Below are 19,620 nucleotides of genomic sequence, written 5' to 3'. Positions count from 1 at the left end.
GTCAGCGGCTGTGGTCATCACCAGCCTGGACGGGTGTGGCCAACGCTTCTGCAAAAGGGCCAGTCAGTGTGTTCAGCTTCCTGGGCCAGAACATCTGCCTCAGCCATTGTAGCAAGAGCGGCTGGGGACCATACGTGAAAGGATCAATGGGCTGCCTGCCAGCAAAACTGTATTTATAGGAGCTAAATTCGGAATTTCATGTAATTTTCTCGTGTCACCAAATATTGTTCTTTGCATGTTCTCCTAATCACTTAAAAGTTTTGTGGTTTAAAAGAGTAGAAAGCATTCTTAGCTCCTAGGCTGCACGCATGCAGGCGGGGCCAGACTTGCTGAGCCCTGCTTTTAGCTACTTAGTAGCTCACTGGGTGGAAACTTGCCAGACTAAATGACGGACAGGTGAACGTGTTAGACGTACAAACGTGCTCACCTTAAGGAACAGGGAGCGTCTGCAGGAATACATGCTGCCGTGCGCTTCTCCTCCGTTCAGCCCCTCACCAGCATGCCTTCACCACACGGGCTCACATGTCCATCGTGTCCGCTCGCGGGGCCCTCCTCTGCTGCCTGCACCCTGTGCCTGATAAACACTGATAACAGCCTCCCCTGTCTGGCTGTCCGGACCGCAGTCGCCTGATCAATTTCCACAGGGGCCCTTGCGGGGCCAGATGGTGCTGAGGGCACTCCCATCCCGGCCCCGCGGCACCGTCCCTGTGTGCCAGACCGGCACCCTGTGTGTGCTGCCTGGTGGGGGCGGGGTGGGCAGAGGTGGGCGCAAGGGAGTGGAGACCAGCTGTAGTTTCTAGAAGGCACTGGAAAGAGTGCGAGGTCCCATTTTATAGAGGAGGAAAGAGCACTGGCCCAGAGCAGGAAGGGGCTCAGCCCGGCCCACCGAGCAAAGCTCCAGCCACGCGGCCTTGGCGTCCTGGCAGGAGCTCCCTCTCTCTCTGCTCCTGAGACCTGAGGTCCCTGCCTGTGCTCCTGCTTGCTGTCTGTCCCCAGGCTGACCAGGCCCGAGGAGTCGGCCTGGGGGGACGAGGAGGAAACGGAACACAATTACTACAACAGCATCCCAGGGAAGGAGCCGCCCCTGGGCGGGCTGGTGGACTCCAGGCTCGCCCTAACTCAGCCCTGTGCCGTCGGCGCCCTCGGCCAGGTCAGCCTCTGTGGCCCTCATGGGGGAGGGATGGTGGGAGGTCATCTCGAGGCACTGGCTCCTTGGGCCTGACCCTGGCTTCTCCTTCTGCTTCCCTTCTCCTTGACCCTAGGGGAAGGTATCTCATGCTTCCCTGCCCCTCCTTTCCCTCCTTCCTGCCCCAAATTGCACAGATGGGTCTGGCCCTACTCCGGATGTGACTCCCACCCTCAGACACTGATTAGAGAATTCTATTGGCAGTTTAATCAGGGCCACGAGACGAGACAGGTTTCCAGGGGAGGTAATGAGAATGTACAACAGGGAGACTGACTTTGTGGTCCGAGGACTTCCACAAGGAAGCAGTGTTTGGGCTGGGCCCTGACGGGTGAACAGGAGTTGCCTGGGAGAGCAGTGCAGGGAAGGGCATCCAGGTGAAGGGAACAGCATGCAGCAGCCAGGGCCTGGGGGCAGGGTTGGCAGGGTGCAGAGCTTCCCTCTTAGCATCTGACTTAGGTCTCCAGCCGTGCAGGAGGGCAGGGTGTTGGATGGTGGGGTGTTGGGCTGGGAAGGTCCAGCCCTCCGGGAGGGCGGGGTGCTGGGCTGGGAAGGGGCTTGCACGTGGCAGAAGGACCCCTCACTCTCTTTTTCAGGGCGTATCACCTGCTCGAAGGGACACCCGCAGTCTGCCATGGGACCTGGGCCCCTCAGGTAACAGTAGGTACCCTGGAGGCTCAGGGAGGCCCCCGCCCCCCCCCCCCCCCCCCCAGTGCCTCTCCTCTGCACCACTTCACTTTCACCCGCGAGATGTTGTGCACCCCCCACACTCTTAGTTGGTTTGTCTTTCTTCTGTACAGACTAGGTTCATTGCATTTTGGGAGAGACACGGCATTCACGTGGTTCAAAATGCCAGAGCACAGAAAGGCCTTCAGTGAGAAGTCATTGTGTCACCCTGGCCCCGTTTGCTTATCCACCTCCCCAGTCAGGCCACCACTTAGTACCAGTTTCCGTTATTTTTCCAGTATTTTCCACGGACGTTCACGCGCATTCCAATCCATGTACTATGTCTTTCGCTCCCACCTAGCTTTTCCCATGTAGCAATCCATCCTGAAGTTCCTTCCGCATCAGCACGCGCCCCGTGCCCGTTCTTGTTCGCACTGCCCGTGACCCCCCCGCGCAGAGGATCTCTTTTATCTCGCCTGCACTTGACTCACAGACACTTGGGTAGACTCCAAGTGCTTGCTGTGGCGTCTGTGGTGTGACGAAGGGCCACGGATGTTCGTCACTCCGCTGGTTCTGGTCTCGACACGGTCCGGTCCCCTGAGGGCGGCTCCTTGTTCTCTTGTGATGGAAATCACGCGCGTCCCCACCACCTGGCACTTCAGGCTTTGGCTTTCACGAATCGACTGGGTGTTTGGCCCACGAGCACTTTGCCCTGTTACACAGAATGAGAAGTGACGTAAGGCTGGCACCCCCTTGGCCCTCTGCTCCCAGTCGGGGCGCTCAGCCCCCCGGCTCCTCTGTGTCTCCTCTCGGGCTCGGTAAGAACAGGCACCCGCAGACATGGTGACTCTCCAGGCGTGCTGTGGGCGTCTTGGTCGCTTTGAGGTTCTGCAGCGTCAGCCTCCTGGAGCTTGCTTGCCTACGTAGCTCCTACTGGTGGGCACCGAGGGTTCCCCTCACACACACGGTGTGCAGCCCCGTTTTTCTCCTGTGGGTGCCGAGCCGTGAGGCTGCTGACATCAGAGCCTGTTAGTCACGTTACTGGAGGCCGCTAAGCTGCTCTCCGAAGCGAGGGTGCCTGTCGGTTCGCCCACCAGCCTGCTGTAGTCGCCTGTCCCCTCACAGCCTAACATCTGTGCTGGGCTTTTTTTTTTTTTAGATCTTCCCAGATAATCTGGGCACTTCGCTGCCAAGCGTCAGAACCCTCGTCGACTGCCAGCACCCAGTGGTTAAAGAACCAGGTGCCAAGCTATCATGTGGCCCTTGTGTGCTGTTTGTCTGGGACATGGGCTGCTCACCCATGACTTCCAGGGTTCATAGGCACTTCCCAGCCCTGAGCCTTTGCACACACTGTTAAGGCTTCTTTTTACGCCTTTCCCAATTCTCTAGCCAAGAACTCCTCCCAATACATCAATGCCCCAGCTCCTGTGTCTGGGGATTCTCTCTGTCCGGATTCTGCAACCTGAGTTTCTTCCCTCTTCCCTGGCCCTGGCCATGAAAGGCTGGGAGAATCCATGCCTCCTCCAGGCATACCGGGAAGCCTGCACTGAAACCTCTCTGCCCCCATCAGCCATCCAGGCCTGGCACATGGTCAGCACTCCTATCGAATCATATCTGTTTGCCAGACACTGTTCTACGGTTTTGGTCCTCACCCCGCTTATGAAGGAGACTCCTATTCTCCCTATTTTACAGAGGAAGAGAGTTAGGCACAGAGAGGGTGGCGAACTTTCCCCTGTCCACAGAGGGCAGGCGGAGCTGGCCTGTGAGCCCAATGCCCATGAGGTTAAGGATGTAGTTGGCATACCATGGGGATTGCAAACAGTAGGGCCCTTGGGCTGGATTTGGCCACGCAGTGTGCCAAAATCATTATTTCTCTGCCAAGGATTAAAAGTGGTGACGTCTGGAAATGAAGAGACAGTTCTGAGAAAAATACGCACAAATGCCCTTTGAACCTGGGAAAAGCTCAGCCTTGCTCAAAATAAGAGAAATGGGAAGTAAGGTCCCCCAGACGCCATTTACCTGGGAACCTGTCAGACCAGCAAAAACCCAACACCCTGGGAGGGGTGAGGGCAGGGGAACAGGGCAGAGGCAAAGTGGTCAGGATCCAGCAGAATCTGAATGGGGCACTGAGTGGACCCAAGTGAGAAATCCCTCCAAGGATAATTTTTACTGTGGTTGTGGCTTTTGAACCATGCAAATGCGTTACACACTCACAATTAAGTTTGAAAAGAAAGGAAATCCTACAATAGGACAGAAACAGAAACACATGACCTATGTGTCATGTGGCTAGCATAATTACAGAGGGGACAGTTCGTTGTTAGTAATTTTTAGATGGGGACATTTAACAGAAACATGGGGGTTTCTGCCATCGTCCTGCCTAGTCGCAGTGGCCCCTCCCCGAGAGTGGCCCTCTAGTGCCCCACAGTCCCTGGTTGGACATTTATGGGTTTTCACTCCAGATGGCTCTGCAAGAGGGTGTGAAGTTTCCATACGGCAGGGAGGCGGGCTTGGGCGGGGCTCCCAGGTGAGGTCTGCTGCTCCCCCAGCTGGCCCCTCCACTCCTCCTACCCTCCCCAGGCCCACCAGGGGATGGCTACGTGCAGGCTGATGCACGGGGCCCCCGAGACTATGAGGACCACCTGTACGTCAACACACAGGGTCTGGATGCCCCAGAGCCCCTGCAGCCGGAGGACAGCCCCAAGAAGGACCTGTTCGACATGCGTATGTAGGGGCAGGCCAGCCTGAGGGGGGAGGCCATGCCCCTAGCAACCTGTAGTCTGATGGGGGAGGCCCAGCACTCTTCAGTTGGGACTTTGCAAAGTGGTGAGGGTGGGGTGGGAAGTGTTTCCTACAGGACTCCCTAGTGTGATAGGGGAGGCTCTGGTGGCCTCCCCCCACCCCCCTCCCCGGGGCTCTTCAGTCTGTTGGGAGTAAGCCAGCCTCCTCTCTATAGGGGTCCCTAGTCTGAGGGGAGGGGCCCAGTTCATGCCTGGAAAGAGTGGCTAGTATGATGGGGGAGGCTCAGGCCCCTCTTCTCCATGATACTCCTTAGTCACTTGGGGGTGGGGGTAGCTCCTTACCTCTGGGTCTCCCAGTCTGACAAGGGGATTTTAGCTCCCTCCTCAGGTGACTCTGTGGCTCCAGGCAGTAGGCCCAAGCCCCTTCCACTGGGAATCCCAGCCTGGTGGGGGAGGCAACCTTGGGGGGACCCCAGTGTAATGAGGGAGGCCGAACCACATATTGATGGAGTGAACACTTGATTCCTTTCTTCCCTCCGTGATGCCCCAGCCTGAGGGGGTGGTCAGTCTATCGGGGGAAGTTTGCGATCCAAACAGCGTCATTATCTGCAACCACGCCAATGTCGTGGTCATCCACAGGCATGGTCATCTCCCTTCCTCGGGACGCCTCCCTAGTGGGAGAGCCCCAGGAAGCCGGCTGGAAATTTCTTCCTTCACAAAGTCTGCCAAGCCCCCTTCCCCACCATCTGACAACTGGAGAGTGTGCATGTGAGCGGGGGGCAGAGAGAGAGGGAGGCAGAGAATCCTAAGCAGGTTCCGTGCCGTCACCCAGGCCCCCCAACTGGATTTCTCACCGCAATAGGACATGGGCTGACAGTGCCCACTGTGCAGCAGTTGCCAGACTAAAGGCGTGGCCCCCGCTGCCTCCCCACAGCAGTCCTCACCTGGGAAAGGAGCTGCTCCAGTGTGGGGGCTTCTGAGGCCGGTGGTCCCCCGGGGTGACCAGGCGGCCCAGCAACCCTGGCCAGGCTTCCATTGAAAATTCTGGGTCTGTCTCTGACTCGTGCGGTCACACGTCCTGGTGGCTGGAGGCTGGGTTGGCTGCGCCCAGACCATGGAAGGAGTCAGGGAGGAGGGATTCCCAAGAGTGAGAAAGTGGAAGGCAAGTGGGAGTGCGGGGGTCAGCGCTGGGATTCTGCCTTCCAGGGTGTCTGATCTATGCCGCGCCACAGCTCCACTTTACTCCACATCCACTTTACTGTGAGGAGACAGGCTCAGAGAGGGCGAGTGGCTTGTCCAGTGTCACACTGGTGCTTGCTGGAAGCCTCAGAAAACCCCTGCATATCATAGGAAGCTTTTCTGTGAATGTCTGTAAGAGAAAGGGATGCCTGCCGCCTGCCACCGAGATGCAGTGTCGTATTAGAGGGGCTGGCGATGTCACCAGGCAATTAGTGAAACAGGCATAAACACTGGAGAGGAAGAAACGCTGACCTCATTTGCATAGACTTAACCGAATCCGTGAGAATATACTGCATAACTAATAGAACCCATTAGAGGGGCAGGAAGGTGACTGGTGACCAGGTTGGCACCACACAGAGCACACACACACACACACACCCACTCAGCGCACAGCCAGTGACGTACTGTGGCCTTAGGGCAAGGTCTGAGGCACCCTAGGTGCTCAATGTTGCTCAGGTCCTGGGTGGGGGGTAACCACCTGGAGCTTTTTCCTCCCAGCCCAGGCCACCCACCTCCGCTTTCCAGCAGGAGGCAGCTGCCAACCCCGCCTCCTGCACTTCATCTTCGCCTCCAGGACCCTTCGAGGACGCTCTGAAGCTGCACGAGTGCTCTGCGGGGGCGGGGGCGGCGGTAGCGCCCGTTCCCCTGGAGGACCAGTGGCCCAGCCCCCCCACCCGCCGGGCCCCCATCGCCCCCACGGAGGAGCAGCTGCGGCAGGAGCCCTGGTACCATGGCCAGATGAGCCGAAGGGCCGCAGAGAAGCTGCTTCGAGCCGACGGGGACTTCCTGGTGCGCGACAGCGTCACCAATCCCGGGCAGTACGTCCTCACAGGCATGCACGCGGGGCAGCCCAAGCACCTGCTACTTGTGGACCCTGAGGGCGTGGTAAGGTGGCCCGCGGGGGCCGGAGGCGGGGCCTGAGAGCGGAGGGGCGGGGCCGCAGGGGGCGGGGCCGGGGCCGGGGCCGGGAGCATGGCCCGGATGGACGGCCTTAGCACCTTTAGGTTTAACGAAGTTGTTTGAGGGTTACAAAGCAGATTCTGTTTCCGTTTACCAGGTAGCTTAGAATTACAAAGTATTTTCCCGTTTAAGAAGAATTTCAGGGTTTACAGGGGAGTTCCCAGTCTATACGGCGTTTTAGGGGTTACAAAACCTTTTCTAGCCTCGAGGCCTTTCAGGGGTTACAAAGTGCTGTATTTGATCAATTATAAGATGCGCTTTTGCCCCTACAGTCTGTCATCACTATGCGTCTTTTTTTTTTTTTTTTGATATATTTATTTATTTTATTTTTTATTTTTTAAAATTTACATCCAAGTTAGTTAGCATATAGTATGACAATGATTTCAGGAGTAGATTCCTTGGTGCCCTTACCCATTTAGCTCATCCCCCCTCCCATACCCCCTCCTGTAACTCTCAGTTTGTTCTCCATATTTATGGGTCTCTTGTTTTGTCCCCCCACCCCGTTTTTACATTATCTTTGTCTCATGTCATCACTGTGTGTCTTACAAAGAATGATGTCTTTGAGTGTTTTTTTTAAATAATGTATTTCAAGCCTCATAAACATGTCAATTTGCAAGGAGTTCTAGGGTCTACAAGTTAGTAAATGTCTTCATGATGCACACTTTCTTTTCATCTATTTATTAAAAATTTCTTAATGTTTATTTATTTTTGAGAGAGAGACAGACTGCAAGCCAGGGAGGGGCAGTGAGAGAGGGAGACACAGAATCTGAAGCAGGCTCCAGCCTCAGAGCTGTCAGCACAGAGCCCGACCCGGGGCTCAAACTCACAAACTGCGAGATCATGAGCTGAGCCGAAGCCGGTCGCTTAACCGACTGAGTCACCCAGGCGCCCCAAAGTTTATTTATTTTTGAGAAGCAGGGGAGAGAGAACAATTGAGGGGGGGGGGAGCACAGAGAGAGGGTTCCAGGCTCCAAGCAGGTTCCAGGCTCCAAACTGTCAGCGTAGACTCCAGTGTGGGGCTCGAACCCATGGACCACGAGAACATGACCTGAGCCAAAGTCAGATGCTTAACCGACTGAGCCCCCAGCCACCCCTCTCTCATTTTTTTTGAAGAGACTAAGCTTAGTTCCTTTTTCAAATTTAAGTTTTATTTTTTGATATCAAGTATTTACTGAAATTCTAGTTAGTTAACATGTATGGTAAAATTGGCTTCGGGAGTATAATTCGGTGATTCATAACACACATACAACATCCAGTGCTCATCCCAATAAATGCCCTCCTTAGTGCCCATCACCCATCTAGCCCACCCCCACCCACCTCCCTCTCTCAGCCCTCAGTTCGTTCTCTATCATTGAGTCTCTTGTGGTTTGCTTCCCTCTACCCCCCCCACCCCCTTTCCCCACGTTCATCTGTTTTGACATCTTTGAAGCCTGCGTGTTTTTTAACCATCAGCTGTGTCTTTGAACTGCATCAAAGACACATCTGCAAAGACACTTTCTCCAAATAAGTTCCTGTCCACGGCTTCCAGGGTTTGGGACACGGACACGACTTTTTGGGGACCACCAAAAAGGGGTCTGTTGGGGACCACAGAACCCTGGTGGTTTTGGGGCCCGTGTGCATACCTTACTCTGGAATCTTGAGTCTGATTCTATGGTTGAAGTCCTGGAAGCTTCTGACGCAGCAGCTCTCAGACTGGAGCATGCATCAGACCCACGGGGCAGGCTCCCGAGGTTGCAGATTCCCAGTCAGCAGGCCTCTCCAGCTCCCAGTGCTGCTGACGCTGAGGCCTCTGGCCCCACAGGTGCGGACGAAGGATGTGCTCTTTGAGAGCATCAGCCATCTGATCGACTACCACCTGCAGAATGGGCAACCCATCGTGGCGGCCGAAAGCGAGCTGCATCTGCGCGGCGTGGTCAAACGCGAGCCCTGAGCCAGGTGCGCAGTGGGCCCCACGGATCCCAGCTTCACCCGTTCGCCAGCTTTTCTCTCATTTTAGAAACTGAGAAAATTCACAAAGCACACAGTTCACCCATTTAAAGTGTGCAACTCAGTGTTTTGTTTTGTTTTGTTTTGTTTTTTAGCATGTTTAGAGATGTGCAACCATCCTCTACCTAATTCCAGAACATTCTACCACCCCAAAAGGTACCCTGTCACCATCACCCCTCCCCCAGTCCCCGGCCCCCACGAGCCCCCTTCCCATCCGTGGATGAGCCTGTTCTGGACGTTTCACACACGTGGACTCACACTCCGTGTGACCTCTCGTGTCTGGTTCCCTCCCTGAGCGTCGTGTGTTCGGGGTGCGCCCACGGGCAGCAGGTGTGGATGTCTCGCTTCGGCTTGCAGCCGAGGGACGTGCGCATGCGCGGGGGATGCAGTCATCTGTGGACGTGCGCGTGCGCGGTGGGCACGTGTTTATCCACTCACTGTCAGTGGACATTTGGGTGTTTCCACTTTTTGGCTATCACGAGGAAGACCACTCAGAACACATACGTCCAGGTTTTTGCGTGGACTATGTTCGTGGCTCTTGGGCATATACCCAGGAGTGGAATTGCTGAGTTGCTATGGTAACTCCGTGTTTAATTAAACACGGGGGGGGGGGGGGTGGCACTATTCTGGAGGAGGGGCTAGCGTAGCCTGGGTCCGATGGGTGTTTCAGGAGAGGTGCGCGAGATGAAAAGGTGCACCCTTGGGCTTTTGCTTTTGGTGTTGGAGAGGGACAGGCAGGTCTGGGTCTGGGTGGTTCCAGGACCTTTTGGTGAGAGACTGGGGCCTCTGGGGGAGGTGGGGGGTGGTTTAGGCAGGACATGCGCGTGAGCTGCGGGTGCAGGGGGTGGTGGTGGCATAAACTGTCTTGGGGAGGAGGGAGAGGCAAGACCTGGGATTTGGAAGCCAGGAGCTGGGGGCTCAGCTGGGGAGGGAGGGGCTGCAAAGGAAGAGGGTTGTGGAATTTCCCCAAGGGCTCAGCAGAGAGGAGCTTCTGGCCAGGTTGGGCTGCTCTCCTGTCCCCAAGACAAGGGTCCCCTTCCCGCCTCCTCCCCCACCCAGGCCTCAGGCTGCAGTCATAGAAGGGGTTTCCAGTCTAGGGAAGGGCTTCTGGGGCTGGGGGTGGGCCCATGGGACACCTGAAAGGATCAGCAGGTGCGGGGCTGTGTGTTTGCTTCCCTTCCCCAAGGTGTTTGGATCCGAGAAACAATGCTGATGGCAGTAATAATAGCTATGCTCCCACCTCCCGAAACTCCACAGGCTTCCCCCGTGGTTCTGAACTGGCACTGTCATTAGCATTGTCGTTTTGCAGAAGAAATAGCACAGGGAGGTTAGAGCACTACCCTAGGTCACACTGTAAGAACGTGGGGAGCTTCACCCCGGTCCCTCAGCCTGGAGGACCTCACTGGGCCCTGTCACTGAGGTTCAGGGTCCTGGACGCCGGAACCTGGGTCTCTGGTTGCCGTCTCAGCTGACCCTTGACCTCTCCTTCTCTTTCTTCCCCAGGTGATGGTTCTCAGCTCCCAGCTCCTGTCCTGCTCCGCAGATGCCCCTGTTGTGGCCTTACGGGCTCCTCAGCCTCTCCCTCCGGACCCTGGTCAGGCTGGAACCGCCACTGTCTCTCCTTCCTCCGCATAGGCCTCTCTCCAGCCGTCCCTGGGCGGGGTCAACAAGGCCAAGAAATGGGGGCCCACGACCCCTTTATCCTGCTGACGCCCTGCCTGCCTCCACCCTCTGCCTGGAGTGAGGGTGTCCATACCAAAGACAGAACCTTTTCTCACCTCTAAAGAAAATACAGTAAAGACAAGCAGTCCTCCATCTCCAAGCCCTGGCCAGGGCCTTTGATGGGTTAAGGAGGCCCACTTCTTTTCCCGGATGGACTTCAGCTTCTCTCCCTGGAAAGAGGGATTCCTGTCCTTGACTGGTTCAGTTTTTCCACCTGAAAAATCAGTACACAGTTGTCTTTTATGGGGAAGAATTGAGATGCTTTGGGTCCTCAGGCCGATGTTGAAGGGGGCGGGTAGTCTTGGGGCCCAGCTGGGATGGGGGGCATCCAGGCAAGGCCAGCACAACCGGCTCGGCGGGGGGAGCGGTGGGTGGTTGTGGGACTCTGCCCTCCCGGCTGCCAACCTGCATGGACATTTGGGATCTGCTGGTAACACGACCATGAGGAAACGAACCCACCTGCACATTGAGAGGCCCTCTGGCTGGAAGGCTGAGGCCAGTGTCCCAGGGGCAGAGCCAAGGCCCACGGTGTGGCCTTTCGGGGCTGGAGGATGTGGGGACTGGAGGGGGGGGATGGGGAAGAGGGCGTTGGGCCTGTGGGGCAGTGGTCTGCTGTCCCAGAACCCCCGGCATCTCCCTCACACCTGTTTTTACCCCGAGATAAAGCCTCCCCAACACCCCCGTCTTCCCCTTGGAAACATCTGTATTTCCTGAATGCTGCAGACCTCTTTCAAGATGCCCCTGCATGTCTGGCAAAAAGTTCTTTTCCCTCCAAACTGCTCCTGACTTCCCCCCGAATGTGGCCTGACTTCTCTCAGACCACCCCTGTCACCGGCAGAGCCCTTGCACACAGCTGTTGCTCTGCAGACCTTGCCTCACATGATTTCTGGGCTCTCCTTCCCAGAGACCACCATCTCTCCCGGAACCCCTCCTCTGGCCCTCCTGGAGAGGCCTCCCTGCCAGGGCCACACCCCTGCCCAGGGTCTGGATCTCTGGGGAGACTGAGAGATCCGATGGGATTTCTCTGCAGTCAGCAGGCCACACCCCCTGCCCTGGGGGAGCCTGGTGAGGGTGAGGGGAGCAGCCCACACTCTGCTCTGCCTGTAACCAGGGGGGAAAGCCGTCAAAAAACAGCCCGAGGAGACTGACGCCGTGCCTTTTACTTTGGAGACACGGAGGCAGAGAGCCACCAGTGTGTGCACCCAACCCACGTCCACCCATCGATCCAGCCATCTATTAGGCGTTCCGTTCACTGGCCATCCACCCCTCCCCCCCATCCTGATACCCTTTAGTAAGCCTGCATTCGCCTCTTACCTGCCTGGACCTCTGGTGGATTAACAAGGGTGCAGCAGGACCAAGACTGGTCCTTGTGGTCTGTCCTTGTGGGGTTAACAGCCAAGTGACATTAATCAGCAAATCACTGCTAAGCGTGTAATGACAACAGTGAAAAGGAAAGAGTCCTGAACTTAGTGATCTGTGGGAATGACACAGGGGCTGCGATCTGGAGGATGAGAGCCCCAGATGAGGAGGACAGAGTTCTAGGCAGAAGGAATGGCACGTGCAAAGGCCCTGTGGTGTGTGTGGCTCCCAGCACATTTAGGGACCAGAAGGATGACCTGTGTGTGACTACAGGTGGAGCGGAGGACACAGCTTGTTCGAGGCCTCACCGCCGGGGGGTATCAGAGCTGGGGTTCGCACCCCATCACCTCCTCGTCCTGCTCTCTGCGCTGGAAAAGCCAGGTCTGGGGTGCACACACAGCGACGGGAGCTGTGAGCCTAGCTTCAGCTGGGTACCCCGCACTTGTCTCTTGCGCCATTCTACCTTCAATTACTCAACAGATGCTCCTTGCGCCAGCCTCACCCTCAGGGAGTCTTGGGGTGGGAGGCAGCCACCGTGTCAACTCAGACTGGTTGCTTCCCTTCCCTGAACTGCGTGCCCTGTGGAATTGGGCTGCCCCCTGTGCCTCAGTTTCCTTACCTGGAAACTGGGCGTGGTGGCCCTCCCCCACAGAGAGTTAACCTCTGCCTTGTTGGGTCGGGGTCTCTCCTGGGAGCTTGCAGACAGGCCTTCCTTTTCCAGGGGAGGAGACAGAGCTCAGAGGAGCAGCTGTTGCCACAGCTGTGTGGGTACAAGGTGGCCCTCTGGACTGGAGCTTCCTTCTTTGAGGCCCCTCCCTGTGCTTCTCCCAAGACCTGTCTGCGGTGGCTGTGGGGGGCGGCCTATGACTCAGGCTAGCTCCTGGGAAGCACCGTGTCCCTCCTCCTTCCCATGAGGCTAGCTCCCTGGGGGGTGGGAGTGGAAGACCAAGGCCATCCATCATGCAGTGGCATGACTCAGGTCAGGGGTGGGGGTGCTGGCCAATATCGCCTGGTCCCCCTCCCCAGCTTGGACTGGAAGGCTGCACCTCCCCATTTCTGATCCCAGGAAGGCTGCAACTTGGGGTGTGGGGGAGTCCCGGGGGGTCTGCCACGCCGGTCAGCCACAGGGCTCTGCAGAAGAGGTAGGTTTTGTCGGCTGGGAGAGGTTCTTCTGTACGGACCGCAAGCCTCACTAACCAGCAGGAAGGGCCAGCCTCCCGGCCCCCGCCCCTCCCAAGGCAGGTGTTTGGGACCTGTCCCCAGTTACCTTTTCTGTCTGGGGCTCAGTTTCCCCAGCCCCCAAAGGTGATGGGGTGCAGGCACAGGGGTGTGGCTTCGGCTGAGCTAGCAGTGGTGGCGTTCAGGTTTTGGGGTTCCCTTCGAGGCCCGGCCAGGCCTCCCACAGCTGAGCCCCTTTTCTCACCAGGAGCAACACCCAAGAAGTGAAGGCTGGCGCTCACATCAGTGCTCTAGGCCCTGTTGTGAGCACCTTGCCTGTCAGCACCTGTTTGTCCTTGCTCTGTGGCTGTGGTGCAGGGACAGCTGTTATGCTGGTGGACAGCCGAAGAGATAGAGGCAGAGAGGTCTGGACACTTCAGGAAGTGTTGGCCTCGGGATTCAAACCCCAGATGAGCATCCCCGGTTGCTTAGCACAGGAACCGGCACAGAATAAACTCATTGCCTCCTCCCTCAACCCAACTGGGAGTAGACCTGCCCCAGCTGGGTCGGGGTGAGGGCGGAGTGAAGCCCCCAGCACGCAGCGTGGCTTGTTGTCAGAAGACCTGAGATGGTCACTCCACCTTAGTGGGCACCACTGTCCCTGTCTGTGCGATGGAGAGAGGCGGCCCGTGGCCTCTGAGGTCCTCCCTCCTGCCTGCTACCAGAAAGAGTGCACTTCCACGAGTCATCCCTCTTACTGTGGTGCTAGTTCATCCATTCGTCTGCCAGGTGGTTATTAAAGACCCCAGTGTCTTGGGGACCAGGCAGGGACAAGGCTGCCACACCCCTTCCTCCCAGCGGTTCCAGGCTGGCAGGGGCAACGGATGTCAAACAAGTATGCGCTCCAGGGCATTCTTCATGGTAGCTCAAGTTGCGGTTCGGTGGGCTCTGCCAGGCCGTGATGCTGGCCCAGCCCAGGCTGGCAGGCAGGGCAGGCTTCCTGGAGGCAGTGGTGAAATGATGCATTCATTGGCATCTGCGTCCCCTGTCAGACCCTGTGGTCGTGCCAGTGTTGCCCACAGCACAAAGAGGGGCCTTAATATTTGCTGAGAGAGAGCAAAGCTGAGACAGACCTTTGCGGGGGAGTCATGGACCCTGCTGAGCCTTGCTTTTCTCATCTGGACAATGGAACTCCAAAGCCCACCTCACTCCAAGGTCAGGTGGAGGCATTGGAGGGGCAGGAGTTCTGTCCGGCTCCCACCTGCCCCCCTGCACCCCCTTCTGCTGTTGAACCAGTGGTCACTCCAGACCAGCCCCAGCCGAAGCTGGGGCCACGATGGGGCTTGGGGACATTCTTGGAACACAGGAGGCTCTGGGACAATCGTAATTTAATAAAGCCCGGGCTTTGGGTCAGTCCTGGCCATACATTATCGTGCTGTCTCCTCTCGCAAGACGGGTAGGCCTTAGGTTTCAGAAGGGGGCGTCGAGGCTGGGAGGGAGGGCCAGGAATGAGGAAGCAGAGGTTGAGGGGAGCAGATCACAAGTTGGGAGGGGCTGGGATCCAGCAGACCTTGTGTGCTCAGGAGCTGCCAGGCCTGGGGCCCTGTCCTGGTCTCACCCCTCCTCTGTCTCTCTGTCTGTGGCCAGCATGTCGGTGCTGTCCCCTCTTCCCTTGGGTCACAGTTTCCTGTTATGCGTGTGTCACAGGAACCACCGAACCCTTAACATTTCATCGGTGTCTGTCTTCTGGCATCTCTCGCACTGGGACGCGTCAGAAAGCTGGACGTTGTGTCCATGCATCACAGTCGCGTCCTCAGCACCCAGACTGCTGCCCGCCCGGCGTCCACCAGCTGCTCAATAAACATTTGTTCTCGGGGCGCCTGGGTGGCGCAGTCGGTTAAGCGTCCGACTTCAGCCAGGTCACGATCTCGCGGTCCGTGAGTTCGAGCCCCGCGTCAGGCTCTGGGCTGATGGCTCGGAGCCTGGAGCCTGTTTCCGATTCTGTGTCTCCCTCTCTCTCTGCCCCTCCCCCGTTCATGCTCTGTCTCTCTCTGTCCCAAAAATAAAAAAAAAAAAAAAAAAAAACGTTGAAAAAAAAAAAATAAACATTTGTTCTCGAAATGAAGGCCGCTTCTTGCACGGCAGCAAGGTGCGGACGCCCGCCCGTTTACTGGAGAGGAGCGCGTCTCAGCGGCCATGTCCTTATTTCCGGAAGGAAACCCTCACTTCCCCTGCACAGACCCACCGGGTTCTGGTGAATCCTTGGGGCCGGCGGGGACACCTTCAGCCGCACTTTTTTTTTTTTAATGTTTATTCATTTTTGGAGAGAGACAGAGAGCATGAGTTGGGGAGGGGCAGAGAGCGAGAGGGAGACACAGAATCCGAAGCAGGCTCCAGGTCCCGAGCGGTCAGCCCAGAGCCCGACGCGGGGCTCGAACCCACCAACCGTGAGATCATGACCCGAGCGGAGGTCGGAGGCTCAACCGACTGCGCCCCCCCAGGGGCCCCAATTGTTGCCATTACTGTACTCATCGCGTGAGACGGGAAGGGCCTGTCTCTGGAGCCCCGGCCCACCGCAGATGCGGGTCTGTGCCCCGCCCAGGTGAGCTGAGGCAGGGGCTTGGGGCCTCCGGGGGGCCCTACAGCGCGGATCCGCAGGCACAAGAGCTACGACTGGCCTTCGACGAGGCGCAACCACCTGCTTGCCTCCCATCGACCCCCACCAGGCCCCTGGGGCCTGGGCTTGGGGGCGGGGCGGGGCGGGGGCCCCTGGGGCCTGGGGGCGGGGCGGGGCGGGGGCTGTGGTGCGGCTGTACTAGGAGGAATACGGCGGCGCGGCGGCCGGGCTGGGCGGTTTCCCGCCGCCGCCGCCGGTGAATGAGTCCCTGCTGCGCTGCCGCCGCCGCCCGAGCTGGAGCTGCGACCGCGTCCCCCCGCGGGCCCCGACCCCTTCGCGCTGCGACCCCGGCGTGCCCGCGGGACAGCCTCCAGCCTCGGGTCACCACCCCGGGGCAGGTGAGTGTGGGGACCCCGCCACGGTCCGCGGGGGTCTGCTAGGACCCCCGCCCCCACCCCAAGCTGAGTCTGGCGGGGGGGGGGGGCGGGGAGACACGCGGGAGGGGTCAGCTCGCTGCGCCTTCAGTCCTCCGACTGACCTCCTCTCCCTGCCCAGACCCTGGTGCCTGGACCCTCAGTCCTGGGCAAAGCCACAGGTGGGTGGGAGCTTGGCGGGGGGTGGGAGGGGGGACGGGGGGGGGGCGGAGCGGGGACATCCTGGGGATCCGCGCATACCAGGGGTGCCTTCCCTTTGGACTGAGCACAGACCCTTTAGCAAGCGCTTTGAGATCCTCAAGACGGGGTGGGGGCGGGAGAGGGGTCGCTGTCCCCTGGGAGCTTCCCAAGAGTCGAACGTCGCCCCCACCTCCCTAGCTTCGCCTTGGTTCTGGGAAGTTAAGCTCGATCTCCCTGGGGAGGGAGGACGGGGGAGAGGTGATGCGCTCTGAGTGATCCTGCGCAACCCCCCTTGGCCGGGACCTGCCCCTGTGGCTCCCCTACACAGGCGTCGGGAGCCCCTGTTCCCTTCTCCCAGGGCCTGGGATGCAGCTCCTGACCCCGCTTGTCCTCTCAGACTCTGCAGAGCTCTTCCTGGCCTCCCCTCTGCCTGCCCCCATGAAGAAAACCAACGTGTGGTTCCTGGAGCGTCTCCGGGGGTCCGGAGAAAACGCCAGCCCTGGGAGTGAGGCAGGGGACAGGGGATCCAAGGGACCCCTGTACAGCAATGTGCTCACACCCGACAAGATCCCTGACTTCTTCATACCCCCCAAGCTGCCCGCTGGCCCCACAGATCCCGAGGCTCAGGCAGAGCTGGGCCCCGCCACCTCCGATCAGAACCTGGCCTCGGGGACACCCCGCCGAGCCCCCCGGAGTCCCCGGCTGTCTGCCAAGCTGCCGGCTGAGAGCAAGAGCCTGCTGAAGGCAGCCACCCGGCACGTGATCCAGATTGAGAGTGCGGAGGACTGGCCAGCGGAGGAGGCTGCCACCAACGCAGACCCCCAGGCCCAGGGCGCCATGTCCCTGCCCTCTGTGCCCAAAGCCCAGACGTCCTATGGCTTTGCCACACTGGCAGAGAGCCCCCACACGCGGCGCAAGGAGTCCCTGTTCCACAGCGAGCATGGAGCCCTGGCTCAGGTGGGGTCCCCAGGTGCCGGGCGCCGTCGGGGGGCCCCCAAGGCCAATGGGGGAGATGGGGTGCCCAGGGAGGCTGGTGGGGCCCTCATGAGCCCCAGTCGCTACTTCAGCGGTGGGGAGAGTGATACTGGGTCCTCGGCCGAGTCCTCCCCATTCGGGTCCCCTCTGTTGTCTCGCTCTGTGTCACTGCTGAAAGGCTTTGCCCAGGACAGCCAGGCCAAAGTGAGCCAGCTCAAGCACTCGGCGGGCCGCCACGGCTCTCTGTCTGCTGAGGACAGTGCACCAGACGCCAGCCCCGGGGCTCGGCGCCGTTTGACCCGCAGGGCCACCCCGGAGCCGGGCCCTGAGACTGGCCAGGCGCCCCGGGTGGAGCACGCCGTCCGGATGGGCCCTCGGGGCAGCGTCAGGCTGCTGGCAGAGTATGAGGCGGCCCAGGCCCGCCTGCGGGTGCGCCTGCTGGCTGCCGAGGGCCTCTATGACCGCCTGTGTGACGCCCGGAGCATCAACTGCTGTGTGGGCCTGTGCCTGGTCCCCGGCAAGCTGCAGAAGCAGCGCAGCACCATCATCAAGAACAGCCGCCACCCCGTCTTCAACGAGGACTTCTTTTTCGACGGCCTGGGGCCGGCCAGTGTCCGGAAGCTGGCCCTCCGGATCAAGGTGGTCAACAAGGGTGGCAGCCTCAAGCGGGACACGCTGCTCGGGGAGAAGGAGCTGCCCCTGGCCTCCCTGCTGCCTTTCCTGTAAAGGCCCCTCCCTGCCTCCCTGCGGAGGGTAGGATGCGGGGGAAGACCCCACCCCACCCCACCCGGGTCCCCACGGGCAGGAGGCCGCTTGGCCAGGCCGGCGGGGGGCGGGGGCTGGGGTGCGGCGTGTTCAAGCTCAGACCGGGGCTGCAGTCGATGCCGGGGGTGGCCAGGATACTATTTTTCACGGATTCATTTTTTTTTTTTGGAAGAGGAAGAGAGGGGGCTGCCAGCAAAGAGAAAGGGACACTTGGCAGGGCTGAGCGTCCCCCCTCCCGACCCCCCATGCCCCAAGTTCTGCGCGGCCTTACCCCTTTAAGAGTTCTGGAAAGGGGTTCTCAGGGTGGGGTGTGGGGGGCCGGAACCTGTTCCTGGAGGCAGCTGGTGTGGATCACAGGCCTAGAGGTGACCAGTCCTGAGGCTGAGGCCCATCTTTCCCTTGGTCGTATGGGAGTTCTCCTGGCCCGGCCCACGAGACACCCCGTCCCCCGCCAGAGAGCAGTAGCAGGCCTGGGATCTGCCAACAGCACCCACAGGGCCCCAGAGGCAGAGCCCGCCGGGGAGCAGGGTGCCACGTCTGGTCTGAGAGCCACGACCTGGCAAAAGACAGGCAGAGGAGGGGGCCCGGACGCAGAGGAAGCCCCAGGAGGGCTGGTGGAAAGCAGACAGCTCTCCTGTGTGCTGTCTTCCTCCAGCACCTTCCCTGGCCCGACTCACCTCACCTGAGACCCTGCTGGGACATCCGGAGCCTGCTTCCCCAGGAGGGGCTGCTCAGAACAGACCCAGACAGCAGCCTCCCGGCCCCCCCGACCCCCTCCTCCCTGCCCCTCTGGGGCTGGGAGCTGCCACCCTGCCAGCCTCCTGCGCAGTGCCCTTGGCAGCTGGACACCAGGGACTGATGGCTGGATTTTACTCCACGTGGTAAATGATTGTGGTTAGTGTGGGTGGGACGGAGGGATGAAGCTGGCAGGCCAGGAGTACCCTGCTTGTGCCCCTTCATGCCGCTAGGCCGCTGCATGGATTTAAGTGTTGTGTCAGTACGTGGGTCCTTGAATGATGTCTGCAGACAGTTTCCGGCCTAACAGGACAGAAACAGTATGGTTTGAATCAGGGGCCTCTCCTAGCCCACCTGGTGGGCACCCTTGGACCAGGGCAGACCAGGATGGGGGCACCCCTCCCCATCCAAACACTGTCTCTCCTAAGTAGGTTCCCAAATCCTGCTGGGGAAGGGACGGAGGACCCTTCCCCCATAGCCTGGGAAAGCACTTGGTCCCCTTTGCACTTTGGGGAGAATTTGGGGCCCTTGGAGCTGAGGTCCCTTGCTGTGCCCCCCTTGCCCCTACCTCTGTCCTAGGCCTGCTCCTTCATGCTCCCTGCTGCTAGTGTCAGAGGGGCTCCCCTTTACTCTGGAACCTGGGGACCACCCAGCACCAGGCTTGTGGGCTGGAACAGGCAGACAGAGGACCCTGCATTGAGTCAGATGCTTGGGGCTTCCGCTGTCTCCCTTCCCTCTGACCCCGACCTCTCATCCCTGCTTTCCGTCTGGGGGGGGGTGTTTTATACACCCCTGCACTATTCGATATCTTTGTGTTCCGTGTCGACTGTGGGTAAATCTTCAAGACACCCTCCCCCAAGTGTGTTTGTTTATAAATGCTGTTTTTAGTGCAATAAAGGTGTT

The 19,620-nt window shown here is 59.1% G+C and overlaps 2 protein-coding genes across 3 annotated transcripts in view; both read left to right on the top strand.

Annotated features, from left to right (window-relative positions):
- The window catches only part of SHC2 (SHC adaptor protein 2), a 33,004-nt gene extending 18,119 nt beyond the window's left edge, over positions 1-14,885 (top strand). The window contains exons 8-14 of one of the 2 annotated variants that reach the window (XR_009609375.3): positions 997-1,150; positions 1,780-1,837; positions 4,427-4,570; positions 6,401-6,711; positions 8,588-8,721; positions 8,868-8,928; positions 10,276-14,885. Coding sequence is in view for 1 of the 2 variants with exons in the window: in XM_060629492.3 (XP_060485475.1) it covers positions 997-1,150; positions 1,780-1,837; positions 4,427-4,570; positions 6,401-6,711; positions 8,588-8,716 (796 nt within the window). In the remaining variant the exon portion in view is untranslated. The remainder of the gene's footprint in view (positions 1-996; positions 1,151-1,779; positions 1,838-4,426; positions 4,571-6,400; positions 6,712-8,587; positions 8,722-8,867; positions 8,929-10,275) is intronic. The other variant, XM_060629492.3, reaches the window with a different exon arrangement.
- A 1,003-nt stretch (positions 14,886-15,888) lies between these two features.
- Positions 15,889-19,620, top strand: C2CD4C (C2 calcium dependent domain containing 4C). Its single transcript, XM_060629056.3, has 2 exons — positions 15,889-16,026; positions 16,640-19,620. The coding sequence occupies exon 2, from the start codon at positions 16,681-16,683 to the stop codon at positions 17,941-17,943; it is 1,263 nt and encodes a 420-aa protein (XP_060485039.1). The 5' UTR covers positions 15,889-16,026; positions 16,640-16,680; the 3' UTR covers positions 17,944-19,620.

Source organism: Panthera onca, chromosome A2 (genome assembly GCF_046562875.1).
Source record: "Panthera onca isolate mPanOnc1 chromosome A2, mPanOnc1 haplotype 2, whole genome shotgun sequence".
NCBI classification, from domain to species: Eukaryota; Metazoa; Chordata; class Mammalia; order Carnivora; family Felidae; genus Panthera; species Panthera onca.
This window is presented reverse-complemented; position numbering and strand designations above follow the sequence as displayed.

Coding starts and splice junctions, on each gene's coding strand:
- C2CD4C (XM_060629056.3), top strand. CDS start 16,681: ATGAAGAAAACCAACGTGTGGTTCCTGGAGCGTCTCCGGGGGTCCGGA.